This window comes from Rhinoraja longicauda, chromosome 3 (genome assembly GCF_053455715.1).
Source record: "Rhinoraja longicauda isolate Sanriku21f chromosome 3, sRhiLon1.1, whole genome shotgun sequence".
Lineage (NCBI taxonomy): Eukaryota > Metazoa > Chordata > Chondrichthyes > Rajiformes > Arhynchobatidae > Rhinoraja > Rhinoraja longicauda.
In genome coordinates this window covers 39,463,292-39,489,877 of record NC_135955.1, presented here as the reverse complement: position 1 = coordinate 39,489,877, position 26,586 = coordinate 39,463,292, and the positions used below count along the sequence as shown (strand labels likewise).

Below are 26,586 nucleotides of genomic sequence, written 5' to 3'. Positions count from 1 at the left end.
ACATGTGAAAAATGAAGAAATGTGAGAAATGGATGAAATTATGTCATAATAGAATTTAGCCAAAACCCAGACACAATTCCCTTCCCTCATTACAGTTAGGCAAAGACTTCACCCAGATTGCATCTGGAAACTCTTGCACAGAACTAGTGATAGATCAAAATTTCTTTAAAAATGAAAAAAAGCCCCCAGAATATAGCTTTTAAAGGCAGTTCTCTGATCTTGCAACCCCAAAGAGGCAGCTTCACTGAACAAGTTTAAAACACCTCACTGGCTCAGCATCCCTTTCAGTGAGACTCCACTCCTGGGTGTGCAGGACCAGTATTTCAAATTCTACGTTAATCGGTCTACTCTTATAAACAAAAGTGAAACCAATTTGGTTAATTATTTAAGAGATTTATTTGGTAATGCATTAGACAGAAAAACAAAGTTGACAGTTGGAGAGTGAGCAAGTTAGGACTTCAAGCAGAATGAATTTAAGCGCTTATTTCAAACAGAACAGAACCATATTGAACCTCTAAAGGGTTTCTCCCTCTCACTGAGAAATAATTTAAAAGGACATATCTGTACAGACCAAGTGCATGATAAACATCCATCTGACTGCACGGAATGCAATGAAAGCTTCCAAGACCAGACAAGATACAGTCATGAACTCAATAATTCCCTCCCTATCTAATGCACCCATGAGATAAGGGCCTTGCTGTGTTAGCTTCACCCACCAGGCACAGGGTCTAACTACTCTGGTTCCCCTCCCCACCAAGGTTCAAGCTCTCATGACCTAGATCCACGTCGCTTTCCTTCCAATCTGCAAAGCACAATGAACAATTTGGCAGCGGTTGGGGAGGGCATAAATTATTTCCTGTACTCAAAGTTAGACCTTCAAACATCTTTCATGCAAGGACTGTTAAGTTACGTATTTTCTACAGAACATCTGTCATTATGCGGAAGAACTATTTGCTGGTAGGGAAAGAGAAATGGGGTTTACCTTCATTTAAAAAAAATCTAAAATCTAGACTGTTGGGAGAAAATGTGTTTCATCTCCACAATCCCTTCTGTAGAGTTACAGAATTATCTTTCTGCGCACTGCCCACAGACTGAGCAAATTAACAACTTGCTCAAAATACACAACTGACAAGTATCTGATAGGTTCCTGGCATCAGCATAGTGTAAGGAAGTCACCCTGATCAACACGCGAAACATCTATGAAAACTCTGTATCCCATCAGTTTGTAGCTGCTATCTATTACAGTACAGTTAGCCGATGTCACAATGTCGTACCAAGCCCCGCCAGTTAAGATACAGCAGTAAAATTAGAACAAGAACACAATTATTCGACAAGCTTATATTGCAGGGGATTTATTTAAATACTATCTGTGTGCCTTGACCTATCATCTCATCCTCTAATTCTGCTTCTACTGCTTCACGTTCAGCATCTCAAGATCAATAATATATAAATCTGCACACATAAAACAAGCAAAGTTCAAAATATCTTTCTTCAATTAACTTCTAGCTTAAAATAAAGGACCTTGCGAGCTAGACAAAAGGCGGCAGAATGCAACAGTTAGCATGGTTTTAGTTCAATCAGTTGTTTTGCTAAAAATGGTAGTGACATGGTTGCTGCATTAACAAGACACACGAATACCTTGCAATGAGTGGAACTTATTGGAATGCCCACATTTGAGGCTACAAGTACAGTTAGCGCACTCATTACTTCAATGCAAAATCCACTGTGAAGAAATAGAAAATAAGTTTGAAGTAAGAAAAGCACATGAAAGACATTCCATTGGAAACATGCAACGTGGAACAAAGTGCAAGTGGCGAGAGGTTCCATTAGGCACCAACCCTGCTCCAAGGAAGTGCTGCTAATCAGTCCATAATGGCATGAAAAGATGATTGGGCTAAAACAGCATTGCTACCATCAAATTATCTATAACTTAAGGCCATTCAGGGTTACAAAAAACTATTTTGGGGCAATTCATCTGCAGCCAAAGATCTTTGTCCCCTTGGTGCAATTTGTGTGCAGAATAACATTTTGCATAGACATGAGTTGGAAGTTTTTAGGGAACAAATATTGTTGTCTGCGTTCTGATTTGTTTTATATTAGAGGAATAACAATCATGCAAATAGTTGGCTGGTCATGTTCAGCTTGTAGTTTGTTGCACCTTACTCTCCACAATCTGATTAATAATTCCTCTACCGACTGGTTGAAAAGACCTTTGCTGCTGTAAAGAACTTTGGGGACATCCCAAAGTCATGAAAGGCACTATCTTAATGTAACTTCTTTATTTAAAAGGCAGCAAATAATCAAGTAGGATTTACTTTGTTCATTCTTAAAGAACTGCAAAATAGACATCTATTCCTTTAAGATTTTCCACATCTTGTTTTACATTAAGAATGTTCTTTGTAACTAGGCCTTGCACAAGGCAAAATGTACAAAGGTACTTAGTTTGCCTCTCTATCTGCCCACTTCAGGATGAATCATGCCACCAGGAACTGATGCGAGCAAGCCTCGGAGTGTAGTGCAGAGTGAACTGCTCGGGATGCAGTCACAGGGCATAACCATACCTTGCAGTGTGTGGTACTGATAGGAAGTCCAACATTGGAAGCAACCACAACTGTGAACGCCGAAGCCAACTCAATAGTGAACCCGCTGCAGGAAGCACAAAACAATACTTCACAGTCATTTGTCGCTCCAGATCTTTACGATGAAGCCTCAGACAGCAAGCAAGAGTCTTACCATAGGTTTAGGTGAAAATCCAAGGCAACCATTTGAAATATCCAGCAGCCGTGTGTAGTTTTAAAAATATTTTAAACTGAAGTAATTACATCAATGTTCACGGCATAATGCTTTCACATTACTACCAGCAATTTTACTAGAAGTATTCACTGCATGCATAAACTTGCTCAGGCAATTGCAGTAAATTGCATTTAACTGTGGACAGGCAGCATGAACATAACCTTGGTACCAAACAAATAATATACGCGAGTCTCAGAATGTGATTAACATGATCTTCTCCCCAAACAAACACCCCCACCCTCAGTTCACATAATTCATAGAGTCAATGGGCTAACTGATATTGGTGCAGTGTCTGTTTAGTACTTCTAATATCTTCCAGCATTCCATAGTATGATGTGTTATAGAAACATAAAAAATAGTTGCTGGAGGAGGCCATTTGGCCCTTCGAGCCAGCACCGCCATTCATTGTGATCATGGCTGATCATCTACAATCAGTAATCTGTGCCTGAATTCTCCCCATATCCTCAAGTAATGGAGATCAATCATCAACATATGCAAAAAAATTAAATTTGGCTAGCCAAATGCAAAGAAATGACGAATATTCAGGTAGCACCTCATTTACTGGGAATGATACATGCCTGGAAAAATTAAACCCTCTCCCAAGATGCTTGGCTGTAGCAGGAAGAATAAATCATTTTATTCGGTAGCGCAGCGGTAGAGTTGCTGCTTTACAGCGAATGCAGCGCCGGAGACTCAGGTTCGATCCTGACTACGGGTGCTGTACTGTAAGGAGTTTGTACGTTCTCCCCGTGACCTGCGTGGGTTTTCTCCGAGATCTTCGGTTTCCTCCCACACTCCAAAGACGTACAGGTATGTAGGTTAATTGGCTGGGTAAATGTAAAAATTGTCCCTAGTGGGTGTAGGATAGTGTTAATGTACGGGGATCGCTGGGCGGCACGGACTTGGAGGGCCGAAAAGGCCTGTTTCCGACTGTATATATATATATGATATGATATGATGATTTCTTGTTTCTTAAGTTATCAGATCAGTGGGTGCAGGGGATGAAAACAGAAACACAAGCAATTGCTGTGATTGAATTGATACCAACAAGCCAACACAAACAATGATTCTCCATGTACATGAATACTTAGTTGGTCTGTTTGAATAGCTCGCACAGCCAGAATGGCTGGTCATCCAACTAATGGCAAGCTCAAGTTAACAAGCAGGGCAGTATAAAATGGACACAGGATAGCTATATTCATTACTGAACTTTAAGAAAAACTACACTGAATGAAGCACAGATGAAGGAACAAAAGGAAAAAAAAAATCAAAAATATAGCACAATGGAGAGAATATTTTAAGGAAACAGTACATTAACAACCACAATTTTAAGAAATCTAAACTGGGTGCTTGGTAATTGTTACATTTATTATTCTAGGAACGTGGGCATACCTGGGATTTGCTACTGTTCCCCAGCTACCAATAATGTGGCGATGGGCCAGCTTCAGGACCTTCTGTAAACCATAAGGTATTCTTTATGGTGGCTTGGTATTTTGGGAAGAATAGGTGGGATGGACGTCATGACTATGGGCTATGAAAGGCATTCCCATGCATAGTGAGAGGTAGAAAATGTTCAAGATGCCTTTACGTGGCAACTAACACCACATTTACCAACCGGTGGCACACTTAGGAATGTGAATCATGATTGCTACACACGGGGGGGGTTTCTCAGTGCGAGCAGGCCATAAATTTGGCCACATTTTCTATGCTGACCACTGTCTTTGGAACTCAAGTGGTGCAGTTGATGCAGAGTGGGATGGAAGAATGGAAAGGTAGGAGGACAAAAATAAAAAATAAACAATTGTGTTCAATTTTAAAAGGGCACAAATACATTGGAGGTCCTTGGAAAGAAAAAACACAGGGTCCCTTCATACAACAATTTTACTACAGAATTAAATATGACATGATGTGCAAGTGATCTAGATGTCATACTCACCTAGATGGGGTGATAGGAGTGAGATCTTTGCCCAGGGTCTGAATGACTCGCCTACCCCAGACCCAGAGACCAGTACAGATGCCCACACCACCATATAGCAGCAACCAGATTGGCGTGGAGGTAGTCTGCAGCACAGCTCCTTCTTGGTAGATCAGCCAAAGAGCAACCAGAGGGCCAATTGCATTGCTTTAAAAAAACACAGAAAAAGCTCAACAGAAGTGCAAAACAAAATAAATCCACTGAAAAGAGAGACAAAAATCTAAATGTTAAAATAATTTAATTTTCAAAACAATATAGTTTATTTCATGGACAACTTAGTAAACCCACCATCTCTTTGGCAGTGGCCTGCCACTGTATAGGGACCGACCATATTTCCCCCAGAAAATAAAATTACGCTGACCAACAGTTAATAATTCAGCAGTACCACTTGCCACAATACTACAGATACTGGAGATTTGTAAATAAAAATAAGCAGCTTCCTGAAGGAACAGAAATGAGATCTGCAGATATGAAAGACCAACATACACCTCTTCAGGTTGGCATCAGGTGTAAATTCATTGAAGAGATGACTAAACAATAGATGCCAGAAGATCAATAAATAAAAAAATAAAACATCAGCCTGTAAGTGGTATAAAAAGGGAAAGGACATCTGATGTAGGTGTCTGATGAGCCAGATTTTCCAAGGATGAGTGCAGGGAGAGGGAGAATGGGAATAAAGGGGACTTTTTTATGGTTGTGTGCCAGTGACTAGCATTGTTTCCGCAGGGGCTGGGGCCACTATTCTGCATGTTGTATATCAATGCTTTGGATGAGGGAAACTTGGCTTCATGGCCAAGTTTACGGATGATACGAAGATAGGTGGAAGGGCAGGTAGTGTAGAGAAAGCAAGGAGGACTGAGACAATTTGGGAGAGTGGGCTAAGAAGCAGCAGATGGAATACAGTGTTGCAAAGTGTGGTGTAATGTATTTTGGTAGTAGGAATATAGATGTAGACCATTTTCTAAATGGGGAGAGGATTCAGATATTGGAGGTGCAAAGGGACTTGGGGTGCTGGGGCAGGATTACCAAAAGGTTAATTTGCAAGTTGAACCGATAGTCAGGAAGATAAATGCAATGTTAACATTTATTTTGGGAGGACTAGAGTATAAAAACAGGGATGTAATGCTGAGGCTTTATAAGGCACTGATAATATAATAATAATAAAACAATAATACATTTTATTTGTCATATGTAGGTTGGCACAGGGTCAACGGTACAATGAAGTGTATTTGACAAGACAACGGGTCACCTCAGCAGTAATATTCCAAGGATAAATAAGATTTAAAAAATGACATCAGTAAGGTAAAAAGACAATATTAAAAATAAGTAAAAAGACAATGTGTTTATGAGTTCAGAAGCCTGATGGAAGAAACTGTTCTTAAGTCTGGTGGTACGCGCAGCCATACTCCTGTATCGTCTGCCTGACGTAACAAGGAGAACAGCCTGCGTGCTGGGTGGCTGTGGTCCTTGATGATGCTGCGCGCCTTCCGCAGGCACCGCTGGTAGAAAATGTCCTGAATGGCCGGGAGACAGTTGCCAGCGATGTGCTGTGCCATCTTCACCACTCTCTGTAGTGATTTGTGGCTGTGGGCAGAACAGTTCCCGTACCAGACTGTAATGCAGCCCGTCAGCAGGCTCTCGATGGTGCATCTGTAGAAGTTTGTGAGGATGCTGGCATTCATGCCAAACTTCCTCAGTCTTCTCAGGAAAAAGAGCCGCTGGTGGGCCTTCTTTGTTATTGTGTCCATGTGCAGTGTCCAGGAAAGGTCCTCAGTGATGTGCACACCAAGGAACTTAAAGCTGCTGACCCTTTCAACCTCAGCATCACCGATGTGGATGGGGAGGTGTCCACTCCCCCGCTGTCTCCTGTGGTCCACGATCATCTCTTTAGTTTTGCTGACTTTGAGAGAGAGGTTATTTTCCTGGCACCAGCTGTTTAGTGCCTTTACCTCCTCTCTGTAGGCCGTCTCATTGAGGCCCAAGATGGTTGTGTCGTCAGCAAACTTTAGGATGCTGTTTGAACTGTGCTTAGCAGTACAGTCGTGCGTGAACAGGGAGTACAGGAGAGGACTGAGCACACAGCCCTGTGGTGTGCCTGTGTTGAGGATCAGTGAGGAAGAGGTGTGGCTGCCAATTCTCATCATCTGGGGCCTGCCCGCCAGGAAATCAAATATCCATCCGCAGATGGAGGTCTCCAGTCCAAGATCAAGGAGCTTGGGGATGAGTTTTGAGGGAATAATAGTATTGAATGCCAAGCTGTAGTCAATAAAGAGCATTCTCACATATGTATTTCCTTTGTCCAGGTGGGTGAGCGCAGTATGTATTGCCATGGCGATGGCATCGTCCGTGCCCTGTTTGGTCTATATGCAAACTGAAGAGGGTCCAAGGTGTCAGGGAGAGAGGAGCAGATGTGAGTTTTGACTAGTCGCTCGAAGCACTTCATGATGACTGATGTCAGTGCAACAGGACAGTAGTCATTTAAACAGGAGGTTACTGGTTTCTTTGGAACAGGAACGATGATGGATGCTTTGAAGGAGGTGGGAACCACAGACTGACTCAGAGAGAGGTTGAAGATGTCGGTAAACACCTCTGCCAGTTGATCAGCACACGCTCTGAGGGCCCGCCCTGGAGCTTTGCGGTCGTTGACCTTTTTGAATGACCACCTCACGTCTGCCGTTTGTAACGACAGTGTGGTAATCCCCCTGCACACCTGTGGACTCATGGTGGGCGCTGTGTTGTCTGCATCGAACCGGGCGTAAAAGGTGTTAAGCTTGTCCGAGAGCGATGCGGTAGGCTGAACAGTGCTCCTGTTTTTCCCTTTGTAGTCTGTGACGCAGCGTAATCCACTCCACATGCTTCTGGAGTCCGAGCTGTAGTAGTTAGATTCCACTTTGTTTCTGTAGTCTCTCTTGGCTTTCCTGATGGACTTCCGGAGGTCATATCTGGCTACCTTGTAGGCGTTGAGGTCGCCTGAGTTGAAGGCAGTAGTCCGTGCTTTAAGTTTAGCACGGATTTCCCATCCGACCCAGGGTTTCTGATTTGGGTAAGTGCAGATGGTGGCTTTTGGAACCACATCATCGATGCACTTACTTATGTAGCCTAAGACAGAGTCTGTGTATTTGTTGATATTGCCTTCTGCTTCGTCTTCAAACATCTGCCAGTCAGTTGTGTCAAAGCAGTCCTGTAAGGCCTCATCAACCTCATTGTTCCATTTATATATGACCCTGGAAACCGTTTTTTCCTCAGACCCCATTTGGAGTTTTGTGAGCCGTTTTGGGCACCATATCTGAGAAAGGATGTGCTAGCATTGGAGAGGATCCAGAGGTTTACGGGAATGATTCAAGTTAACATATGATGAGTGTTTGTCACCACTGGCCCTGTAATCGGAGTTTAGAACGATGAGGGGGGACCTCATTGAAACTTACCAAATAGTGAAAAGCCTGGATAGAGTGGAAATTTCACACAATAGTTTTAAGAATCTGATTTTGTTTTGTTTTCCAAAATATTTAATAGATCAGTACATGGAATATTGCAAGACCCATTCTCAAATACGTGTAAAAGTACAGAAACAAACTTTGTTTCACATTTTTTGTTTTTAATTCTGGCTTCCAGCATCTGCAACATTTTATTCTCAAACATCAGCAAAGCACCTCAGAATGAATCATTATGCTAAATGGCATCTTTAACTGCCAGAAAAGTAAAAGCTAGAGCTGTTTCTGTATTCACACAACTACAAGTCTCAGTAAACCTGAAACTACAGGTGCTTAACTCAGGGTCAAGTAGCATCTTTGGTGATCATGAATAGCTCAATCTCAGGAACTAGAGGAAACCAAATCTCAGAATTTAAGCATAGTCTGGCGCAGCCTGTACAATATGACACTTGCCGCCACTTCTGTGCACTAAAATGAAAGCCTGAAGAGATTAAAGGTTACACTAACATTTCCAGCAGAATTTCAGACATTCATCATTGAGGCTGGTCAGTCTGGGCAGGGCCCCTGGATGGAAGTGGTTGGCATTTTTAATCCTATACTGTAAAACTAGTTCAGCCAAGTCACTATTTTTAAATTGAGGTGCAACTGCAACAAGTATGATATACAACAGTTAAACATTCCTGTTTCACAGTAACCAACTGGACTTGTGGACCATTAACAGAAATGCTTACTTACAGCAGCTGCCTTCCTACACAGAGCCACGAGAGAGAAATTGACACCATTGATCAGCAGACCCTACGCAACTAAACTCTGGGCACAATTCCTTCGTCCCACATTTAAGATCCAGTTCCACTACGTTTTTAAAAAATACTTTAAAATAGTTATTTTTCCCAACCCGATTCCTCAGCTACAAAACCAAGGTAGGATGTGGCTCTGCCAGATCCAGGGTTAGCATCAACGAGGTGTTTCCCCCTCCCAACCTAACCCACAGGAACTTGTACACCAGGCCTGTGAGTGGGAGAGCTGCAGTTGCCGTGTGGAAAAGCTGAATGCATCAGTTCGCATACTGTGGATGGCAGGGCAAGGTTAATGCTTACGAACTGACTGCCATAATGACCCCCTACCTCTACTGCACATTTCTAGATGACAGGTTTAAAACAAAATGTTTTCACCCAAGCAACAAATATCCATTTGGGCAAAACTTTGCAGATTTTTAACACTTTGGGAATTTATTCCATCAAGGTCAACAAAACTTGGAAATCTTTGCATGAGGGTTTAATGAATCAGCACACAATCTAGGGATTTAGCTGGGGAAGAATTCTGTACTCCAGTCAGTATAAACTGACTAATGATTGAATTTCATCTTTCAACTCTCTACGCAGCTTGTCATTTGCTATAATGTCATTGTTCCTTTCCAAATATCCAAAGAACATAGTTTCTTTTTAAAAAAATACCTGAACCATCCAACAAATAGCAATTAGTAAATCTGACATGGAGTGCCTTTTACCCAACTTTAGGAAGTAGGTGCCACAGGTTTAGTTTAGAAATGCAGCATGGAAACAGGCTCCACCGACCCCGCATATTAACACTATCCTACACACACTAGGGACAATTTACATTTATACAAAGCCAATCAACCTATAAACCTGTACATCTTTGGAGTGTGGGAGGAATTCCGAAGATGTCGGGGAAAACCCACGCAGTCACGCGGAGAACGTACAAACTCCATACAGACAGCACCCGTAGTCGGGATTGAACCCAGGTCTCTGGTGCTGAAACTGTACTGCTGCGCCATCGTGCCGCCCTGTTGCAATGCTGTTGTTTATTTTAATTTCTGGTCTCAGTCCCAGACCACTTTAGAGACTGGCAGAAGCAGGCAAGACATGATAAAATGCCAGGTTGTTGTCCATAAGTTCTGTGCGCATTAGTTTTTTTCTACTAAATTGCAATCCCAGTTATATAGCCACCTTATTGATATCAGCAATTTACTGTTCCCTTTGATTTGAAAAGCGACTGAAAATAGATCTACTGACACTTGCAGTTTCTGGATTACAAGTCCAACAACATAACCACAACCTGACATGATGCCAACATTGACCAGAGAATGAATAAACAAAATCCAGCACTGATATGGGTCAGTTAGGATGAAAAACACATTATTTGAGAGAGCTACAGTGCAGCTCTTATTTCACACTTGATGCATTGCAGCCGAAGAGACTGCAGGACAGGGGGGAGAGAGTGAGGGAACAGAGAGGACAGAGACAGAGGGGGGCAGGCAAGAATGAGAGAGACATATTCTTTGTAATGTCATATTTGCCAGAGAAAGCATAATATGATCTGGCAGCATATATTACAAATAGAACGTAGGCAATTTAAAATTTAACCTGCCAGAGCACTCTCACACACTGCCTTTCCTAGAAGTGTAGCAAGAGATCTTTTCTCCACATGACTATGAAGCTTGGCATGTATAAAGAGGCCATTAGAAATGCTGCTAACTCCATGTTACGTAAACAGAGTTGTAAGTATGCAAAAACAAATTTACAATCTGGAATTTATCAATACAGAGTGCGTTTTGACAGAGCTGCATTCCTTTAGTATTGATCCCAAGTACCAGCCAGAATAATATGTCCAAGTTTCTGGTGTGCGAGTTAAAATTCACAACTTCTGACCCAATGCTATTGCAAACGAGAACCTTAAAATACTAGAGTGAAATAATGTAAAATTATTGAAGTACTTTGTTCATCTGAACAAGTGACTTAAAATGTGCTGATCTCCGTCTTCAGTTCTCCAAATTGCAAGAGAATAGTTGAGTACTGAATAGATTTACCAAGATCTAAATCTAAACTGATAAGATCGTGAAAATAGATCATACATTTCAGGGATCCTTTTTTCTCAGCATAAGTCGTTCAGTTCGGTGGATATGGAGATAGCAGCTGAAACTAAACCCAGGGGACATAAATACAATCAATTACAGATCAGCAAGATGGTTTTAGGAGGAATTCTTTTGATAGAGAATGACGAGAACTCCACACCACGGGAATGCTTGAAGCAAACTATATTGATAGATTTAAGAAAAAAAATTCATAACAATTCAAATTGAATATACAGAAAGTTAGGGTTTTTTTACGACATGGAGGGGGGAAAAAAGAGGGATATGGGGTTACTTCAAGAAAATGAAATTGAGATAAAAGATAGATCATTTGTGACCTTGATGAATGGAATAACAGGTGGAGATGTCAAGTGGCCAAATTCTGCTTCTATTTCTTGTGAATTCTATGTAATTTCACACCTAAAACAGTCGGTTGTGTGTGAAATACAAGATCACTATTCACAGAACTGCCAGGCTAGTAACTGGAACTAAAATACAAGGGTGCTTAACAAGAGGCGACAAGCGTGAAACTGAACTTCCATAATCACATCCCTACTCAGATGAAATAGAAAAAATACACTTATTTAGGAAGTGAACAATAAACGTCAGCAGCAAGTTCTGCCAGCTACACACACGCTTAAGCTATTTTAAAATTGTCAGCTAGGCATCAATAACCTTGAAGAAATCGTGTGTGAACAGGGAGGTGAAAATGACCAGTAAATCTATAATTAGTAAACTACTCTACCAGTTTCTCTTCAGTCACTTCTTATACTGTTCTCCTTGGCATTCCCTTGCACATGTTACCAGGTGTCAGTCCTTCATTATGCACAGGGGATTTTAAATACCAAGCTGTAGAAATCTAGATTAGTATCTCAATGTTAAGAAGAGGAATAAGTACAAATGGAATTTGCACTTATTCAGCCTCTTTGCACCTTATGGCCATTTAGAATTGTCATTTTTAAACGGGTTTTCAAAAACAATAATGGATAAACAAACATATTACCTATTACAGTGATACTAGTGCAAGGATAAGGATCTCAAATGACCTTTGAGACACTGCTTCAGGATCTTTTAAACACAGGACTGATGAGGCTCGGTTAAAGTCACATCAGAGGGAAGGTGCCTTTAATAATGCAGCAATCTCCCAGTTCATTGGAATATTAGCCTTGAAATAGAGAGCTCTCGCCCTCAAACTCTCAGGTCAATGACAGGGTCCACCATGGCCTTATCAAAAATGACTCGTTTTACTCTCTTTTACTTTAAAAAATATCTGTTATTTTTCTCACTGCTGTTTTTACAGTATATTTTTGTATGTAAATTTTCCACATTCCAAAACACAAATGTGCATGTGGGAGAAGGGAGCACAGGGGAAAATGGGCAACCAAGAAATAATCAAGATTAAAACTCACATGGAGCATAAATACAATAAGCTACAGCATGGAGTTACACATCAATTTAAAGGTGAACAAGACTGCTTTCCGTGATGAGTTACAACAAGCCAAAGGGCTTAAATGAAGCATGTCAGCCAAATTACAAGTGAAAATGTTAGCTACCATCTTATATAACAAATGCCAATATATTTACAACAGTCTGCTTTGATCTTCAGCAAACCTTTGGCACTCCACGTGGGTTAGTGGCTGATTTTTGTGGAAGATTACTTCAGAATTAGAGAACACGTGGCCAAAAAACATTAAACTTGTGGTCCCTTGAAAATCTTTACAGTTTATCCCAATCTTCAGTCGGGTCATGGGCCAAAATGTGAGGTTTTGAGCAGAGGAATAGATACATTTACATGGTTATTTATCATGGACCTTTGTTGGAGACTCTTGTAAAGAATTCAACGTTTAACTTTACATACGAAAAACACAAATTGGAAGCTATCCAAAAAATCAAGAGGAGAGTGTTCATTGAGTTAGTGCCAAACTTCCAACGTCAGAAACTAATATCTGGGAGCATGGAATGTCCAAATGTATGCATAAGCTCTGCATCAACCATGAGGCATGCAATAAACACACTGGTTAAGACAGCCAACCATATCACAGGTTTTGGTTTAAAAAAGTTCAGCCATTTCTTGGTTTTCCCCTGGGACAAACTAATTTCGCCGTATAATTTAAAGATTAGCCCTTGGTCAGGTCAATTTAAGAGGAAGCTGTCAGAAATAATCACGGCTTGAAGGAAACTGCAAACAAAAGTAGTTATTTAGTTATTTGTAAAACAATGGTCAATATTACAATTGTACCAACCTTGCAACTTAACACCCACTGAGATTGGCACATTAGACAAAATAAATATGTTGATGAACATATCGAGGAGAAACAAATCAGAGTTTTGAAAGTGCACTTACCTAACATCATTACCACCATGTGCAAATGAACCAAAGCAAGCGGTAAGGATCTGGAGGAAGTGAAAGAGCAGATGGACTTGGGGCTTCTCCTTCTCACTGTCTTCATCCACGGCATTCTCTGGTGGCGGCAGGGGATCACTCAGCTCACTCGCCAACTTCAATTCCACCCCTCCTTCCTCTGCCTCAATCTCTGCTTCAGCTACTGCATTGCAGTAGCTGGAATAGCTGTCATAACGAAGCCGTTTCTTGGAGTAGGAGGCCACATCATCGACCAGCTTCTCATTGTCTTCCACCCCCAGAAAATCTGAGGACTTGAAGGCTGGCTGGACCGGCATGCCACAGATAGCGGCAGTGTAGCAGGTGTAGCTGTTGTTGCGGCGGAGAAGTCTATAGGAAGAGTTCTCCGGTTGTGCTCCATCAGTGATCTTATCCAAATGCATCCGGTGTAGGAGATCTTTGTATAGTCCAGAGTCTTTGTGCACTGTGTGGTACACATGACCGTCACTTCTTGAATGCCCTTCAAAATTAAATGTACCATTTGAAAAAGGAGATTTTATTGTACCATTCGTAAGGGATGCAGCTCTACCTGTAAAAGTAAATTAGCAGCTTTCAGGTTAACAGGTAACATTTAGTTTCCAGTTTCCTGGGAACCAAGACAAATTCACAAAAATCAGCAATGCAACAAGTGCTTTCTTCTTTTCCACGTGCGTGTACACACACACACGGCACCAGCTGATGTTTAATTGCATGTGCCAAACCACTACCACACTGGCAGACACAGTCTATAACCCCTTACTTAGGGCACGTCAGGATAAATAACATTCTGGCCAGCAATCGCTGTATGCCCAAGAATGGAAGAAAATGCTGCATGGACCAAGGAGGACCCATTCTAATGTATAACCCATGGAGGCCAATAAAATTATGACCAAATCTGCATGGATCGGACTGCTTATTGGTTCAGGGCAATTTGATGAGCCTATAAACTGACACACAAGGTGGTATCAACATTTAGCTGCAGTATGGCAAGCACCTGGACTAACCCCACTAGTTTTCTGTGCCAGAAAACAATTGCATCTGAAGCTCAATCGGCTCAGGAGACCATGTAAAGCTGTGGCTGATGCAGGTACAGTCATTGAATCATACAGCATGGAAACAGGACCTTCGGCCCAACTTGCCCATGATAACCAAGAAGCCCCATCAACACCAATTTGCCTGCCCGTGTTTGACCCATATCCTTCTAAACATTTCCCATCCATCTTTACGACTCCTCTTGATCGATAATTCCAGTATTTTCCCGGGTCTGGATGGTCTTCTACAGATTGTTTAATTATTTTTAACGAATCTACGACAGGACCTACTTCCGCCATCAGGAATGCCTCTCGTGGTGCACCAACCTGTGGCCCCCTGTCTGCAGATTCACAAATTCAAGGAAATATCTAACGTGTGCTCATCACATGGAATTCATCACAACCCAACCGACCACGATCATCGTTGGGCTCATCAAGGTAGCAGAGATTCTATCTTTGCAATGCCCAAAAAGTGAAGCTATAATCACAGATCAAAATTCCCAGATCAGAGCTGATGGATGGCTAATTTTTGATAAATTGGTATCCTCCACCCCATTGACACAAGGCAGCTGCATCTATGGGAAAGATTGGGAAGCCAAAAACAACCACATCCCACTGTAACTGGCTGTTGTCTGAAAAGGACAGTCATAGTGTCATACTGCAAGGAAACAGACCCTTCAGGCCAACTTGTCCACGCCAACCAAGATGCCCCATCTAAGTGAGTGCCATTTGCCGCATTTGGCCCATTTCCCTCTAAACCTTTCCTAGCCACGTACCTGTGCAAGTGACATTTAAATGCTATTATTGTACCGGCCTCAACTACCTCCTCTGGCAGCTCATTCTATATACTCACCACCATCAGTGAAAAAGTTACTCCTCAGGTTCCTATTAAATCGTTCCCCTCACTTTAAACCTATGTCCTCTGGCTCTTGAGATAGACACAAAATGCTGGAGTAACTCAACGGTTCAAGCAGCATCTCCAGAGAAAAGAAATAGGTGACGTTTTGGGTCGAGACTCATCAGCAAAACCAATATAATATTCCAAATACGGCTTCACCGACATCTTGTACAACATAACATCCCAACTTCTATACTCAATATCCTGACTGACGAAGGCCAACGGACCCAGATCAGCCTTCTTTACCACCCTATCTACCAATGCCGCAACTTTCAGGAAATTATTTTAGACTTTACTTTAGAGTTACAGCATGGAAACAGGCCCTTCGGCCCATCTAGTCTTTGCCTACTATCGATCACCCTACACACTAACACCATCCTTCCTACAAGCGAGGGACAATTTTGCAATTTTCCTGAAGCCAATTAAACTACAAACTTGTACGTCTTTGAAGTGTGGGACGAAACCAGAACCCCCAGTCACAGGGAAAATGTACAAACTCTGTGCAGACAGCACCTGTAGTCAGGATTGAACCTGGGTTTCTGGCGCTGTAAGGCAGCAACTCTACTCCTTTGCTGCCTTTATCTGAACTCCTGATCCCCCAGCTCTACAACACTTCCCAGAGCCATACCCTTCACTGTGAACATCCTGCCCTGGTTTAAATTCCCAAAATGTAACACCTCACACTTGTCTGCATTAAACTTCATTTGCCATTCTTCAGCCCTCTTGCCCAGCAGATCAAGATCTTGCTGTAATTTTTGATAACCATCTGCAAATTTACTAATCATTAGTGTCATCTGAAAAATTACTATTCAGGACACAGTTTAAAGTTTCACAATTGGCAGGTTCATAGCATGCAGAATCAAGGCAAGGGGAAAGAGTTAATTCTAATGTCATCATCCAGTTATGAACTAAAACAGGGCTGTTACATCTCTTTTGTATGTGTTGGATGGAATCTGGGACAACCCATAAACTCATGAAATCACCTTGTTTATGCCAGAAGTAAAGGGAAGTAAAATTAGTCATTGGCAGTCTGGCCAGTTCTGCCTTCCCACACAGCGGTTTCCTTCACAACTGTTTTGGCCAGTGGACAGCTGCTGAAGAGTGGTTATAAACAAAACATAAGAAAGCAGGTCATGCAGCTTAAAGAAAGAGTAAAATTGTTGATGCTTCAAGTCAATGACCTCTTTTCTGACAACCCCACCTTCCACACTGGTGCTTCTAGTTGTTAGTTCCACCCGAATAAGGGTACCAACACAAAATGTTGTCTGTCCATTTCACTACACAGATGCTTCTGGGCCGGCATGTTTCTCCAGCACCTTGCCTTTTCAAATAGTTAACTTCATTGGCCTTAGACCAAAACAGTTTCTCTCTCCACAGATGGTGCCTGATCGGCTGAGTACTGATAAGAATTTTTATTTGTATTTCTGATTATTGGCATTTGCAGTGTGTGCTATCTGTAGATTCACAACTGTGTGGTCAAATTCTCAATTAATCTCTTACTATACATACACACAATCCCAGATGAAGTATAAAGTGTGCACTGAGACCATATACAAGAGTCGCCGTGTTCAAAGTCAAAGTTGCAGCTGGCCTTAAAGGCTGGTTTGTCTTGACCAGGCAAAGCTGCAAGGATCCTCCACCATTCCATGCCAGTTCTGGTCGAGTCCGGTCCGCACACTCAGTCTCTTCGAGCAGCACCCAATCAAGTCGAGCCCCAGGCTGCTGCAGGGCCTCCAGTTGTCGCCTCGATCCGTAAGGGCCAGCGAGTCATCATCCTTCTCACCCTGCCACCATGGTGGAGTAGACTTGATGATCTGAATGGCCTAATTCTGCTCCTATCACTTATAATCATATGATGTCAGAAGACAAGTCATTCATTGCATGACATCCAATTTCTGATCTGTTCCAGGGGTAGTCACCACTCAGGATATGGATGGTGGGGTCTCTGAAATAGTAATATTCTTGAATTGAATGGGTAAATGTTTGTACTCTTATTGGAAATGATTAATGAAGGGCACTCATGGCATGAATGTTGCAAGACACATCATCTTGATATCAACTACAGTCTTCTCGCTAAGATAATTTCATTAATACACAACAGGCTGAAATCTTGTGCGTGTTCTGACTCACCATTTGAAACTCCTGTCGTTGCTGCGATAACATGGCACTCTGAGGCACCACCACACGCCTCACTGACTCCACCAGTGAAAGGCAGCATGGACTCGTCTGCTGCCTTTGCACCAGGCAGCTCTTTAAATACTGGTGTTTCTTCATCTTGGCTTTTATCGAGACTCTCATTTGATAGTCTGGACATCACCTTACACTTTAGTTTACCTGCAAGACAGATTAGGTAGCTTTAACTTAACTAGGGCTTAATTGCACCGTAAAAAAAACATAGCTCATGACTTTAGTGTCAGGGGCTTACTTTCAATTTTCCTCTTCATCCAGGGGCATACCAAGAACCACACCACGAGTGCAGCCAGCAGCGCTCCACCAAGAGTGATTAGCACCATTGCCCAGATGGGGAACATGTCCAATCCGAGCACTAGAGAATAGAAATGCAATCCAATTGTTCTGCTTAGTATCCAATAATCAATTTAAGTCTCCGCATTCAGAGATTTAATATTAAAACTCAAACAAATTACATTCCAGTTGGACGCTGCAAGTTTTAAAATCATAGTTATCAAAATCAGAATAGATTTACACCATTTACTAATTTTTGACTCAAATGCAGTGATAGCCTTATATAAACATCGATTTCACAAACACAAAGGCATCTAAAGCCTTTGGCACAGAGGCACTTAAACTTTTGATATTGTTCAACTACAAAATAGAAATGGTTGTTAAACTGGAAAATATAAATGAAACATTTTAGAAAACAAAAGGATCTAACCTCATTTTTCTTTTGCTACTAAAATTATTCTTGAGGTGGGAGGAAGAATGTTGGCAACTTACAATAAAACTATAATTTGTGGTTTCAAAAAGCCAACTGGTATAAATAGAAGAATGATAAAGATCAAGATCATTCCATCAGGCTCTGCATAACTAACCCCCACCCATCCATTTCAAGCAGCAGTGTGTTAGAAGGGCTCTCCCATATTGCTACCACCCCACCCCCCCCCCCACCACAAATTTTCAGCCAAGCTCCCAATCGTACCCCACACCAAACAAATACTGGACTCCTCCACTTTCAGAAATGACATGAGAACTCTCCCAACACAGCCCTAGGATTAGTGCTCAAATTTCTCCCTACCCGAACTGCAGTCATTACATTTCTGTTTTAATTCTGGTTTTCAGCATTTGGAATAGTTTGCTATGAGCCATGGATAATACATGATTTCAATAAAATTATAATCTCTACATTGTTTTGACTTATGATATTCAACACTTTCTCAAACAATGTGTTCTATTCTTGGTTGCTAATGGAAAACCAAGCACTGGAATACAAAGATTTTATTGCAACTGGAGGACAACTTTTCATACAGATGGTGGTAGTTATATGGAATAAACTGGTAGAGGTAGTGATTGAGGCAGGTACAATAATATTTAAAAGATATTTGAACACGTACTTGGGTAGGAAAGATTGAAGGGTATAGGTTAAACAAAGGCAAATGGGACTAGCTTAGATTGGTGCCTTGCTCAGGATGGACTAGTTGGGCGAAGCACTGTTTCTGCCCTGTATGACTCTCCAAGTTAGTTTGGAAAGTAATACACCTGGGAAATTCCTCCATATTCTTTCTAATGAAGGAGCACCAACATTCTTGCAGGGATGGCAAAAGAGTGTTAACCAGAGCAACAGGTCAGCAAATCGGCCTAGGGAAAAGAGATACATATTCTGGCCAGAGTCTATAACCAGTGGAGTTCCACAGGGATCTGTTCTGGGACTTTTGCTGTTTGTGATATATATAAATGACCTAAATATAAAGGTAGATGGGTTGGTAAGTAAGTTTGCTGATGCCACCAAAACTGGAGGAGTTGCAGACAGCGAGGGATGCTGTTAGAAAATACAGCGGGTTAGAGATCAACCTGCAGAAATGGGCAATGGCAGATAGAGTTTAATCCGAGCAAGTGCGAGGTGTTGCACTTTAGGAGGTTGAATGTATGGATAGAGTGTTCAGTTAATGGCAAGACCCTTAAAGCATTGATGTGTGGAGGGATCTTGGAGTCCAGGTTCATTGCTCACTAAAATGTGGCAGCACAATTAGACATGGTGGTAAAAGGCATAAGGTATGCAGCTCTACAGGACGTTAGTTAGGTAACATTTGGAGTATTGCATGCAGTTCTGGCGGCCCCATCATCAGAAAATTTGAGGCTTTGGATAGGGTGCAGAATGCTGCCTTGATTAGAGGGATGCAGTTACAGGGAGAGGTTGGATAGACTTGCATTGTTTTCTCTGGAACAGAGGTTGAGGGGAAACATGATAGAAGCATATAAAATTATGAGATATAGATAGGATAGAGTGTCAGAACTTTTTCTGGAAGGATGGAAATGTCCAACACTAGACAGCATAGTTAGAAGATAAGAGGGGAAAGTTTAATGGAGATGTGTAGTGCAAGTTCATTTTTTTAAAAAGGACAAAAGATGGTGGGGGCCTGGAGCACATTGCTAGGGTTGGTGGTGGAGGCAGATAAGATAGTAGTGTTTTAGAGACTTTTAGATGAGCACGTGGTAGTGCAAGGAATGGAGGGAAATGGATCATGTGCAGGCAGAGATCAGTTCAGCTAGGCATCATGTTCGATACAAACATTGTGGGCCAAAGGATTAGTTCCTGTGCCTTACTGTTCCATATTCTAAAATTTCACGTAAATGAAAGCATGGAATTTATTAGTCATATTTCCATCCAAACAGGTTCAATTTTTAAAAAAAATCAACTCAAATTTGCAACATTCTTCTATCATAATTTAAGAAGCAGCAACAGTTTATTATAGACAGACTCATTACTTTTGATTGATCTAAGGCCATTAACTTACACAATGTTTCTCTGTTGAAATGTGTTGCTTAGCTACAAAGCTATCCTGGCATTAAAATGTAGATCACAGCCAAAATGAAGCAAGCCTCAACATTGGGACCTATTTTTAATAGTCAGTTATGACAAATACATCAGCTATGATAAAGGATAATATCATCTGCTGGTTGTAGCTTGAGGGGTCACCTTTGATTTAAGAAAAAACGTACCATGTAGTCAATATGGCAAAATGTTAACGTGGTGAAATTGGCCTTCATTATTGACAAATTGTTCGTCACACCAAAAGGCTACCCATTTAGCATTAAGCTCCAATTTTGTTTTCTGTGGTTGGTTGCAAAATAAGGCGGCTGATTGCTATTACTGTGATCATTTTCATACCAAAGCTGCAACCAGTTTCCAAAAGGTACTTACATGATGCTCCCGAGTACAAGATTGAGAAGGTATTTATCCCTACAGTAGCAGCATAAAACAGCGGGAGTGCACGTAGGCCATTCGGCACAGGATCTTCCTACAGAAATGATGATTTAATTAGTGTTTAAAAAAAGTGGGGGGGGGGAAGCAAAATAATAAAGGGAATTACAATTCACAATTTAATTTCTTTTAAGAAAATAATACTCACCTTTTTCAAGATAAAGAATCGAATTAAGATAAAGAGCACTCCAGACATGATCCCTGATAGAAGCGGGGAAATGAACCAGGAGGCAACTGCAATGACAAAACGGTCACAAGACAAAAATGATCAAAAATAAGGTTGCAATTTGCCCCCAAAAAATAGATTAAATGGAAAATGAAGATTTGGGGTTAAATTTGAACTGGATACTGGCCCACACGATCAGTCATGTCATTATAGATTGTTAATCTGTCAAGGCCACACCACTGATCTCTGTAGTACTCCACTGGTTACAGCTGGGGAATTGAAAATAACCGCTTTGTCCTATTTTCTTTTGGTTAGCTAATCCTCTATCCTATGTTATCTCTAATGCCATGAGCAGTCATCTTTAAAGTGGCACCTCATATTATTACCCTGGTTAAATAATAGATTTTAGAATCTTAGTCAGGGAATAGTGCCACAGGATTTGTTAATTATGGGCCCCATTGCTTTGACTAATGAAAGGGACTGATTATGACTATTATTTAGGGTGCTTATAATGTCTTCCACCATGACAACAGATACAGGACACCAGCTCTAATTCGCTACCATGTTCCTTCTTCATTGTTAATTCCTTATCAATTAAGGGATGGACATTTAACTTTACTAACTCGCTTCCATTTGAATATATCAGCACAAGCTTATACTTTCTTGCTAGCCTACAGTTATATCCTAATCTATTTTCTAAACATCTTTTTTTGTCATCCTTTGCTGATTTTCTAAAGATCCCCATTCTTCTGCATCACCACAAAACTTCCTTTTGTTTTATTATTTTAAACCTTGATAGCCTTGAATGGACCATCGTTCTCATAATCTATTCCTCAGATCTTAAAAAAATGTTTCCTTCAGCAATGGCAGTCATTATCCACTAATTTTCTTTTCAATTTATTTTTCCAATCCACTTTTAGCTTTCGTATCTTTGTAATTTATTTGCTTTTAACCCTATGAATTATCTTTGTCGTTCTTTCCCATAAGTGTATTTACTATGAGATTGTTAATTAATTCTGTTTCATTATTAATGACCAGATCTAAAGTAGACTGCTCCTTGGATGGTTTCATAATTGTTTGGAGAAAGTGTACATAAAACATTCTATGAACTTGATCTCCAGGTTATCTTTGTCAACCTATGCGAACATTTCAGTCACCCATATTTATTGCTATTATCGCTCTTGCAAAACTTTTTCTTGATTTATGCTGTCCTGCGGTAGTTATTGTTGGGGACGTGCAGACTACTCCCACTGGGGATATCATTCCGTTACAGTTTCTTATTCCCACTGAAAATGATTCAATTTTGATCTCCTGATCCACGGTCATTTCTCGTTACCGTACTGATCTCTTTTTTAAAAGCAAATCTGTCCCACCCCTTTCTTCTTTCCATCTCACCTTCAAAAATTGGAAGTACATCAATATCAACGTTTAATAATCGCAAGGGAGATCATCAGGAAGTATTTAAAAATATATCCAGAGTGGATATAGAAAAAAAAGTTTCCATGTGGAGGATGGGGAAAAGGTCATAAGGTCATAAGTGATAGGAGCAGAATTAAGCCATTCAGCCCATCAAGTCTACTTCGCCATTTAATCATGGTTGATCTATCTTGCCCTCCTAACACCATTCTCCTGCCTTCTCCCCATAACCTCTGACACCTGTACTAATCAAGAATATATGTATCTCTGCCTTAGGCCCACTACTACAATTCACAACCATAGGCCAATCAAATTTAGGAGAAACTCCTTGACCTGGAATGATGAAAATGCAAAACATTATACCTCATATACATTTGGTGCACATTCACAAATTTAAAAGGAAACAAGATAGTACACAAAGGTGAAAACAATAGAGGAATGTGCTAATAAAAGGCAAACTGAAGCGAGGTTTCACTGACAACATAAATCCTGTCGGGGACTTAAATGAGCTGTTACATATTTGTTGATATGTGATATTCAATATAACTGAAGTGCACAAATTCTAATTAAAAAGAGATTGAAGATTGTTAAAGAACAGCAATGTCTGTCAGAAAAGTAATGAAATGAAAGAGTTACCAATCATTGTTTCTGTGCACCATAGTTTCACACACGGCACGGTAGCGCAGCGGTAGAGTTGCTGCTTTACAGCAAATGCAGCGCCGGAGACTCAGGTTCGATCCTGACTACGGGTGCTGCACTGTAAGGAGTTTGCCTGTTTCCGGCTGTATATATATGATATGATATGATAAAAGGAAAAGGTCAATTACCAATCTTGATGAGCTGGATCCATCGGACACTCCGAGCACCAACTGAAACAAGCGAGAAACCAATGGTGGCTCCGACAATGCAATGTGTGCCTGATACCGGAAGCTTCAAAAATGAAGCAATGAGTTGCCAGATTGCAGAACCTATCAGAAGCAAGAATAAGAAAATGCGACGCATTAACTTTCGTTGTTAAATTACCCTTTGTTTCTGCGCTAAATATTCTGGTTTAGAATTATCTGGTTCAGAAAAACCAACATCTAATGAAGGCACACAACTATTTGCAAGGGATTTGAAATTGTGCAATTAACAGTGATTACACTTCAAGAAAATAAATTATTAGCTATGAAATGCTTTGCTCCCTGGGTCACTCTACTTTGTTCATCAGAAAACATGCATTTACACTGCAGCTACTGTTTCTGAAATCAGGTTCCCATAAATAAACTCCTCTATTAAAAATACTGTAGCACTCAGTATTTCTACTAAACTCTACCTAGATATGACATGTCACTTGTATTTGTTGAGTACCAGATGGGAACGAAGAGGTGGTTAAAAACATGAATGCTGTCCAGTCAATTATTCAGCCTTTTACATGAAAATGTAGTGGTTTAGAGGAGACATTTCTTGCATAAATTTAGGCATGAATAGTGCTTACATTGTAATGATAATGCACGGACTAAATGAAACAGCCACCAAATCCTTCAGGCATGTGGAAATTAGGCAGTTAAAAGTCCACAAATCCGTAGTTACTCAAAACTAGAGATAGACACAAAATGCAGGAGTAACTCAGCGGGACAGGCAGAATCTCTGGATAGAAGGAATGGGTGACGTTTCGGGTCGAGACCCTTCTTCAGACTTGAAACTAACATGCCAAGATTTTTAAATTGATGGTAGGAGGGGAAGCAGAAAGAGAATAGCAACAGCCAATCCCAATAGATTTTTCTCCTTTCCAATTTTCGTGCCTTCCCAGCCAGGGTTGAAGGTCGTCAATTGGTAGCATTTAAACACAAAGAATTTTAACACAAATTCCTTCCTTTTCTCACCATTGGAAGAATAGTTGATTTTTGAACCTAGTCAAAACACAACTATCAAATCAAATGATGTACAAAAAACATGAACAAGAAAGTGTTCCCATTTTAATCAAAACTGTATTAATTTCTGCTCCAAAGTCACTTCCAAAAAAATTCAAATATGGTCAGATGAATGAACCAGAGAGCAAACAAAGTAAAAGCCCTGGCATGGATATTCAGTTAGAAATAAAATTGTAATAATTCAAAGCAATTCTACATTCTCCCTTTCCAAATTTCTCAATAAATGTAAGTTCCCATCCCTTGATTTAAGTGCATTTTTATATATGGCCAATGTATTAATGTCAACACCTGCATTATCAATTGAAATTGTGAATATTTATGAGATTCACCACCTTCAATCATTGCAGTCAGGTGCCTCCCTGGTGCCATGGGGTTGAAATAAAGTTACTGACAATAAAAGTGACTTGTTTCAGGTCATGGTTGCATCCAACTCGTGAGAGGCAATAGCAAGGTTCAGATCTCCTGTATTGGTCACAGTGACCTGGGTCAACATTCTGTTGAATTGCAATGATTCACTCTTTAGCGATCATGCTCAGAATCCTCTTTGTGATCTTCCCCTGCTCATGGAGTCCCTCACGAACAACCCGGGTTTGTGGCCTGGGGAAATTCATTTCCTGCTGCTGCTAATCTCCACTCTTTGCAACAGTTTAATATCACAAACATTTTATTAAACTGTATATATTTTTTAAACAGTTTACTTTGTTACTGTCACACATTTCTTTATTAAAAAGTGGCATTTACAAACCGCTTACACCAACTTTGCTTTTAAATGGAAGCATTGTCTAATCTTACCAAAAGCATTTTCTCAATTTAAGATATGAGAAATTGCCATTGTTTAATCCAATTTTGATTCAAACTGATCCTTCAGTGTGACTGCAGTGATGACGCCAACAGTTCTCTGGTGATTTTTATTTTCCATTTCATGTTGACTACTGGACAGCAAACAAGCCTCATGTTTGCCCACTTCCAAGAGAAGAAACACGTAAGAGTTTACAGCTGGATCCTCTTTCCTTTGCTCAGTGATCACGATCTTTCTTTCCACCTCACCCACATCATTATCAAAATGGAATATACAAAGAAAGTATATTTAAAAAATATATTATTCACAAAACATGCACATTACTGACAAGGCTTCATTTGTGCTTCAATTGTGACAACATTTGCTTCATCCCAACGACATTGAGTGTTTACAGTATTATGTGGGGAGTTTAAGTTTTGATACAGTAAAACAACTGCTAAGGCACAAAGTATAAGAGTCAGGAAGTTATGTTACAGCCTTAAAACTTTGGTTAGGCCACATTTGAAATATTGTGTGCAGTTCTGGTCACTTCTTTATAGGGGGATGTGGATGGGTGCAGAAGCACTTTACCAGGATACTGCCTGGATTAGAGAGGTTGAACAAACTCAAATTGTTTTCTCTGGAGCATTGGAGGCTGAGAAAGATTTAATAAAGTTTATAAAATTATGAAGGGCTTACATATGATGGACAATCCAAATCTTTTCCCAAAATGGAAATGTCAAATATTAGAGAGCATAGCTTTAAAAGACCAGAGGGGGGAAATTTAAAAGGAGATGAGCAGAGCGTTATGTTCAAAACAGACATCAAGGGCTGAAGGGCCTGTTCCTGTGCTGGACTGTTCTATACTAAATAGCCATGTGGGAAGGAAATCTGGATCAAAATCAAGAGAGAACAACCTACTACTTCTCAAACACTTAAAATAGTTACAAAAATGAAAGACCAGTCAGCTTACCACAGTTAATCAACTAATTTGAGAAAAGGCAAATAATCTTTTAAAATAGAGTTGAAGCAAAAGGTTCATTGCTAAACAGACAAGTTTGCCACCAATGAAAAAAGTCACAATTTTAGAAAAAAGACGATACCAAAGGTATGTTAAGTACATGAAGACACGGAATAAATGTACATGGCAAGTTGAAGAATGCTGCTTGAAAAGGTCCAACAAGTCTGAAAAAGTGAATAAGCAGATTTCTGGTACCATCACCAAAAGATCAATTGCAGTTCAATGGCAGTTTCTTGGAGCCCTTTGACATCCGCAGTGGCGTCAAACAAGGTTGCGTCCTCGCTCCCACACTCTTTGGGATTTTCTTTGCTCTGCTCCTGAAACATGCCTTCGGCACCGCAACAGAGGGGATCTACCTGCGTGCTACATCAGGCGGTTAGCTCTTCAACCTCACCCGCTTCCGAGCCAAGACAAAAGTACGTGAAGCTCTTCATCAGAAACATGTTGTTCGCTGATGACGCAGTAGTTGTGTCCCACA

General features: G+C 40.7%; 1 protein-coding gene across 5 annotated transcripts in view; it reads right to left on the bottom strand.

Annotated features, from left to right (window-relative positions):
* The window catches only part of LOC144591939 (sodium-dependent phosphate transporter 2-like), a 65,017-nt gene that overhangs the window by 2,301 nt on the left and 36,130 nt on the right, over nt 1–26,586 (bottom strand). For 4 of the 5 annotated variants that reach the window (XM_078395978.1, XM_078395976.1, XM_078395977.1 and 1 more), the window contains 8 exons: nt 23,224–23,364; nt 20,963–21,048; nt 20,755–20,851; nt 17,803–17,922; nt 17,508–17,711; nt 13,413–13,998; nt 4,730–4,915; nt 2,562–2,646 (listed from right to left, as the gene is read on the bottom strand). In XM_078395978.1, the coding sequence (XP_078252104.1) occupies nt 2,562–2,646; nt 4,730–4,915; nt 13,413–13,998; nt 17,508–17,711; nt 17,803–17,922; nt 20,755–20,851; nt 20,963–21,048; nt 23,224–23,364 (1,505 nt within the window). Of the gene's footprint in view, nt 1–1,638; nt 1,724–2,561; nt 2,647–4,729; nt 4,916–13,412; nt 13,999–17,507; nt 17,712–17,802; nt 17,923–20,754; nt 20,852–20,962; nt 21,049–23,223; nt 23,365–26,586 lie in introns of all 5 variants that reach the window. The other variant, XM_078395979.1, reaches the window with a different exon arrangement.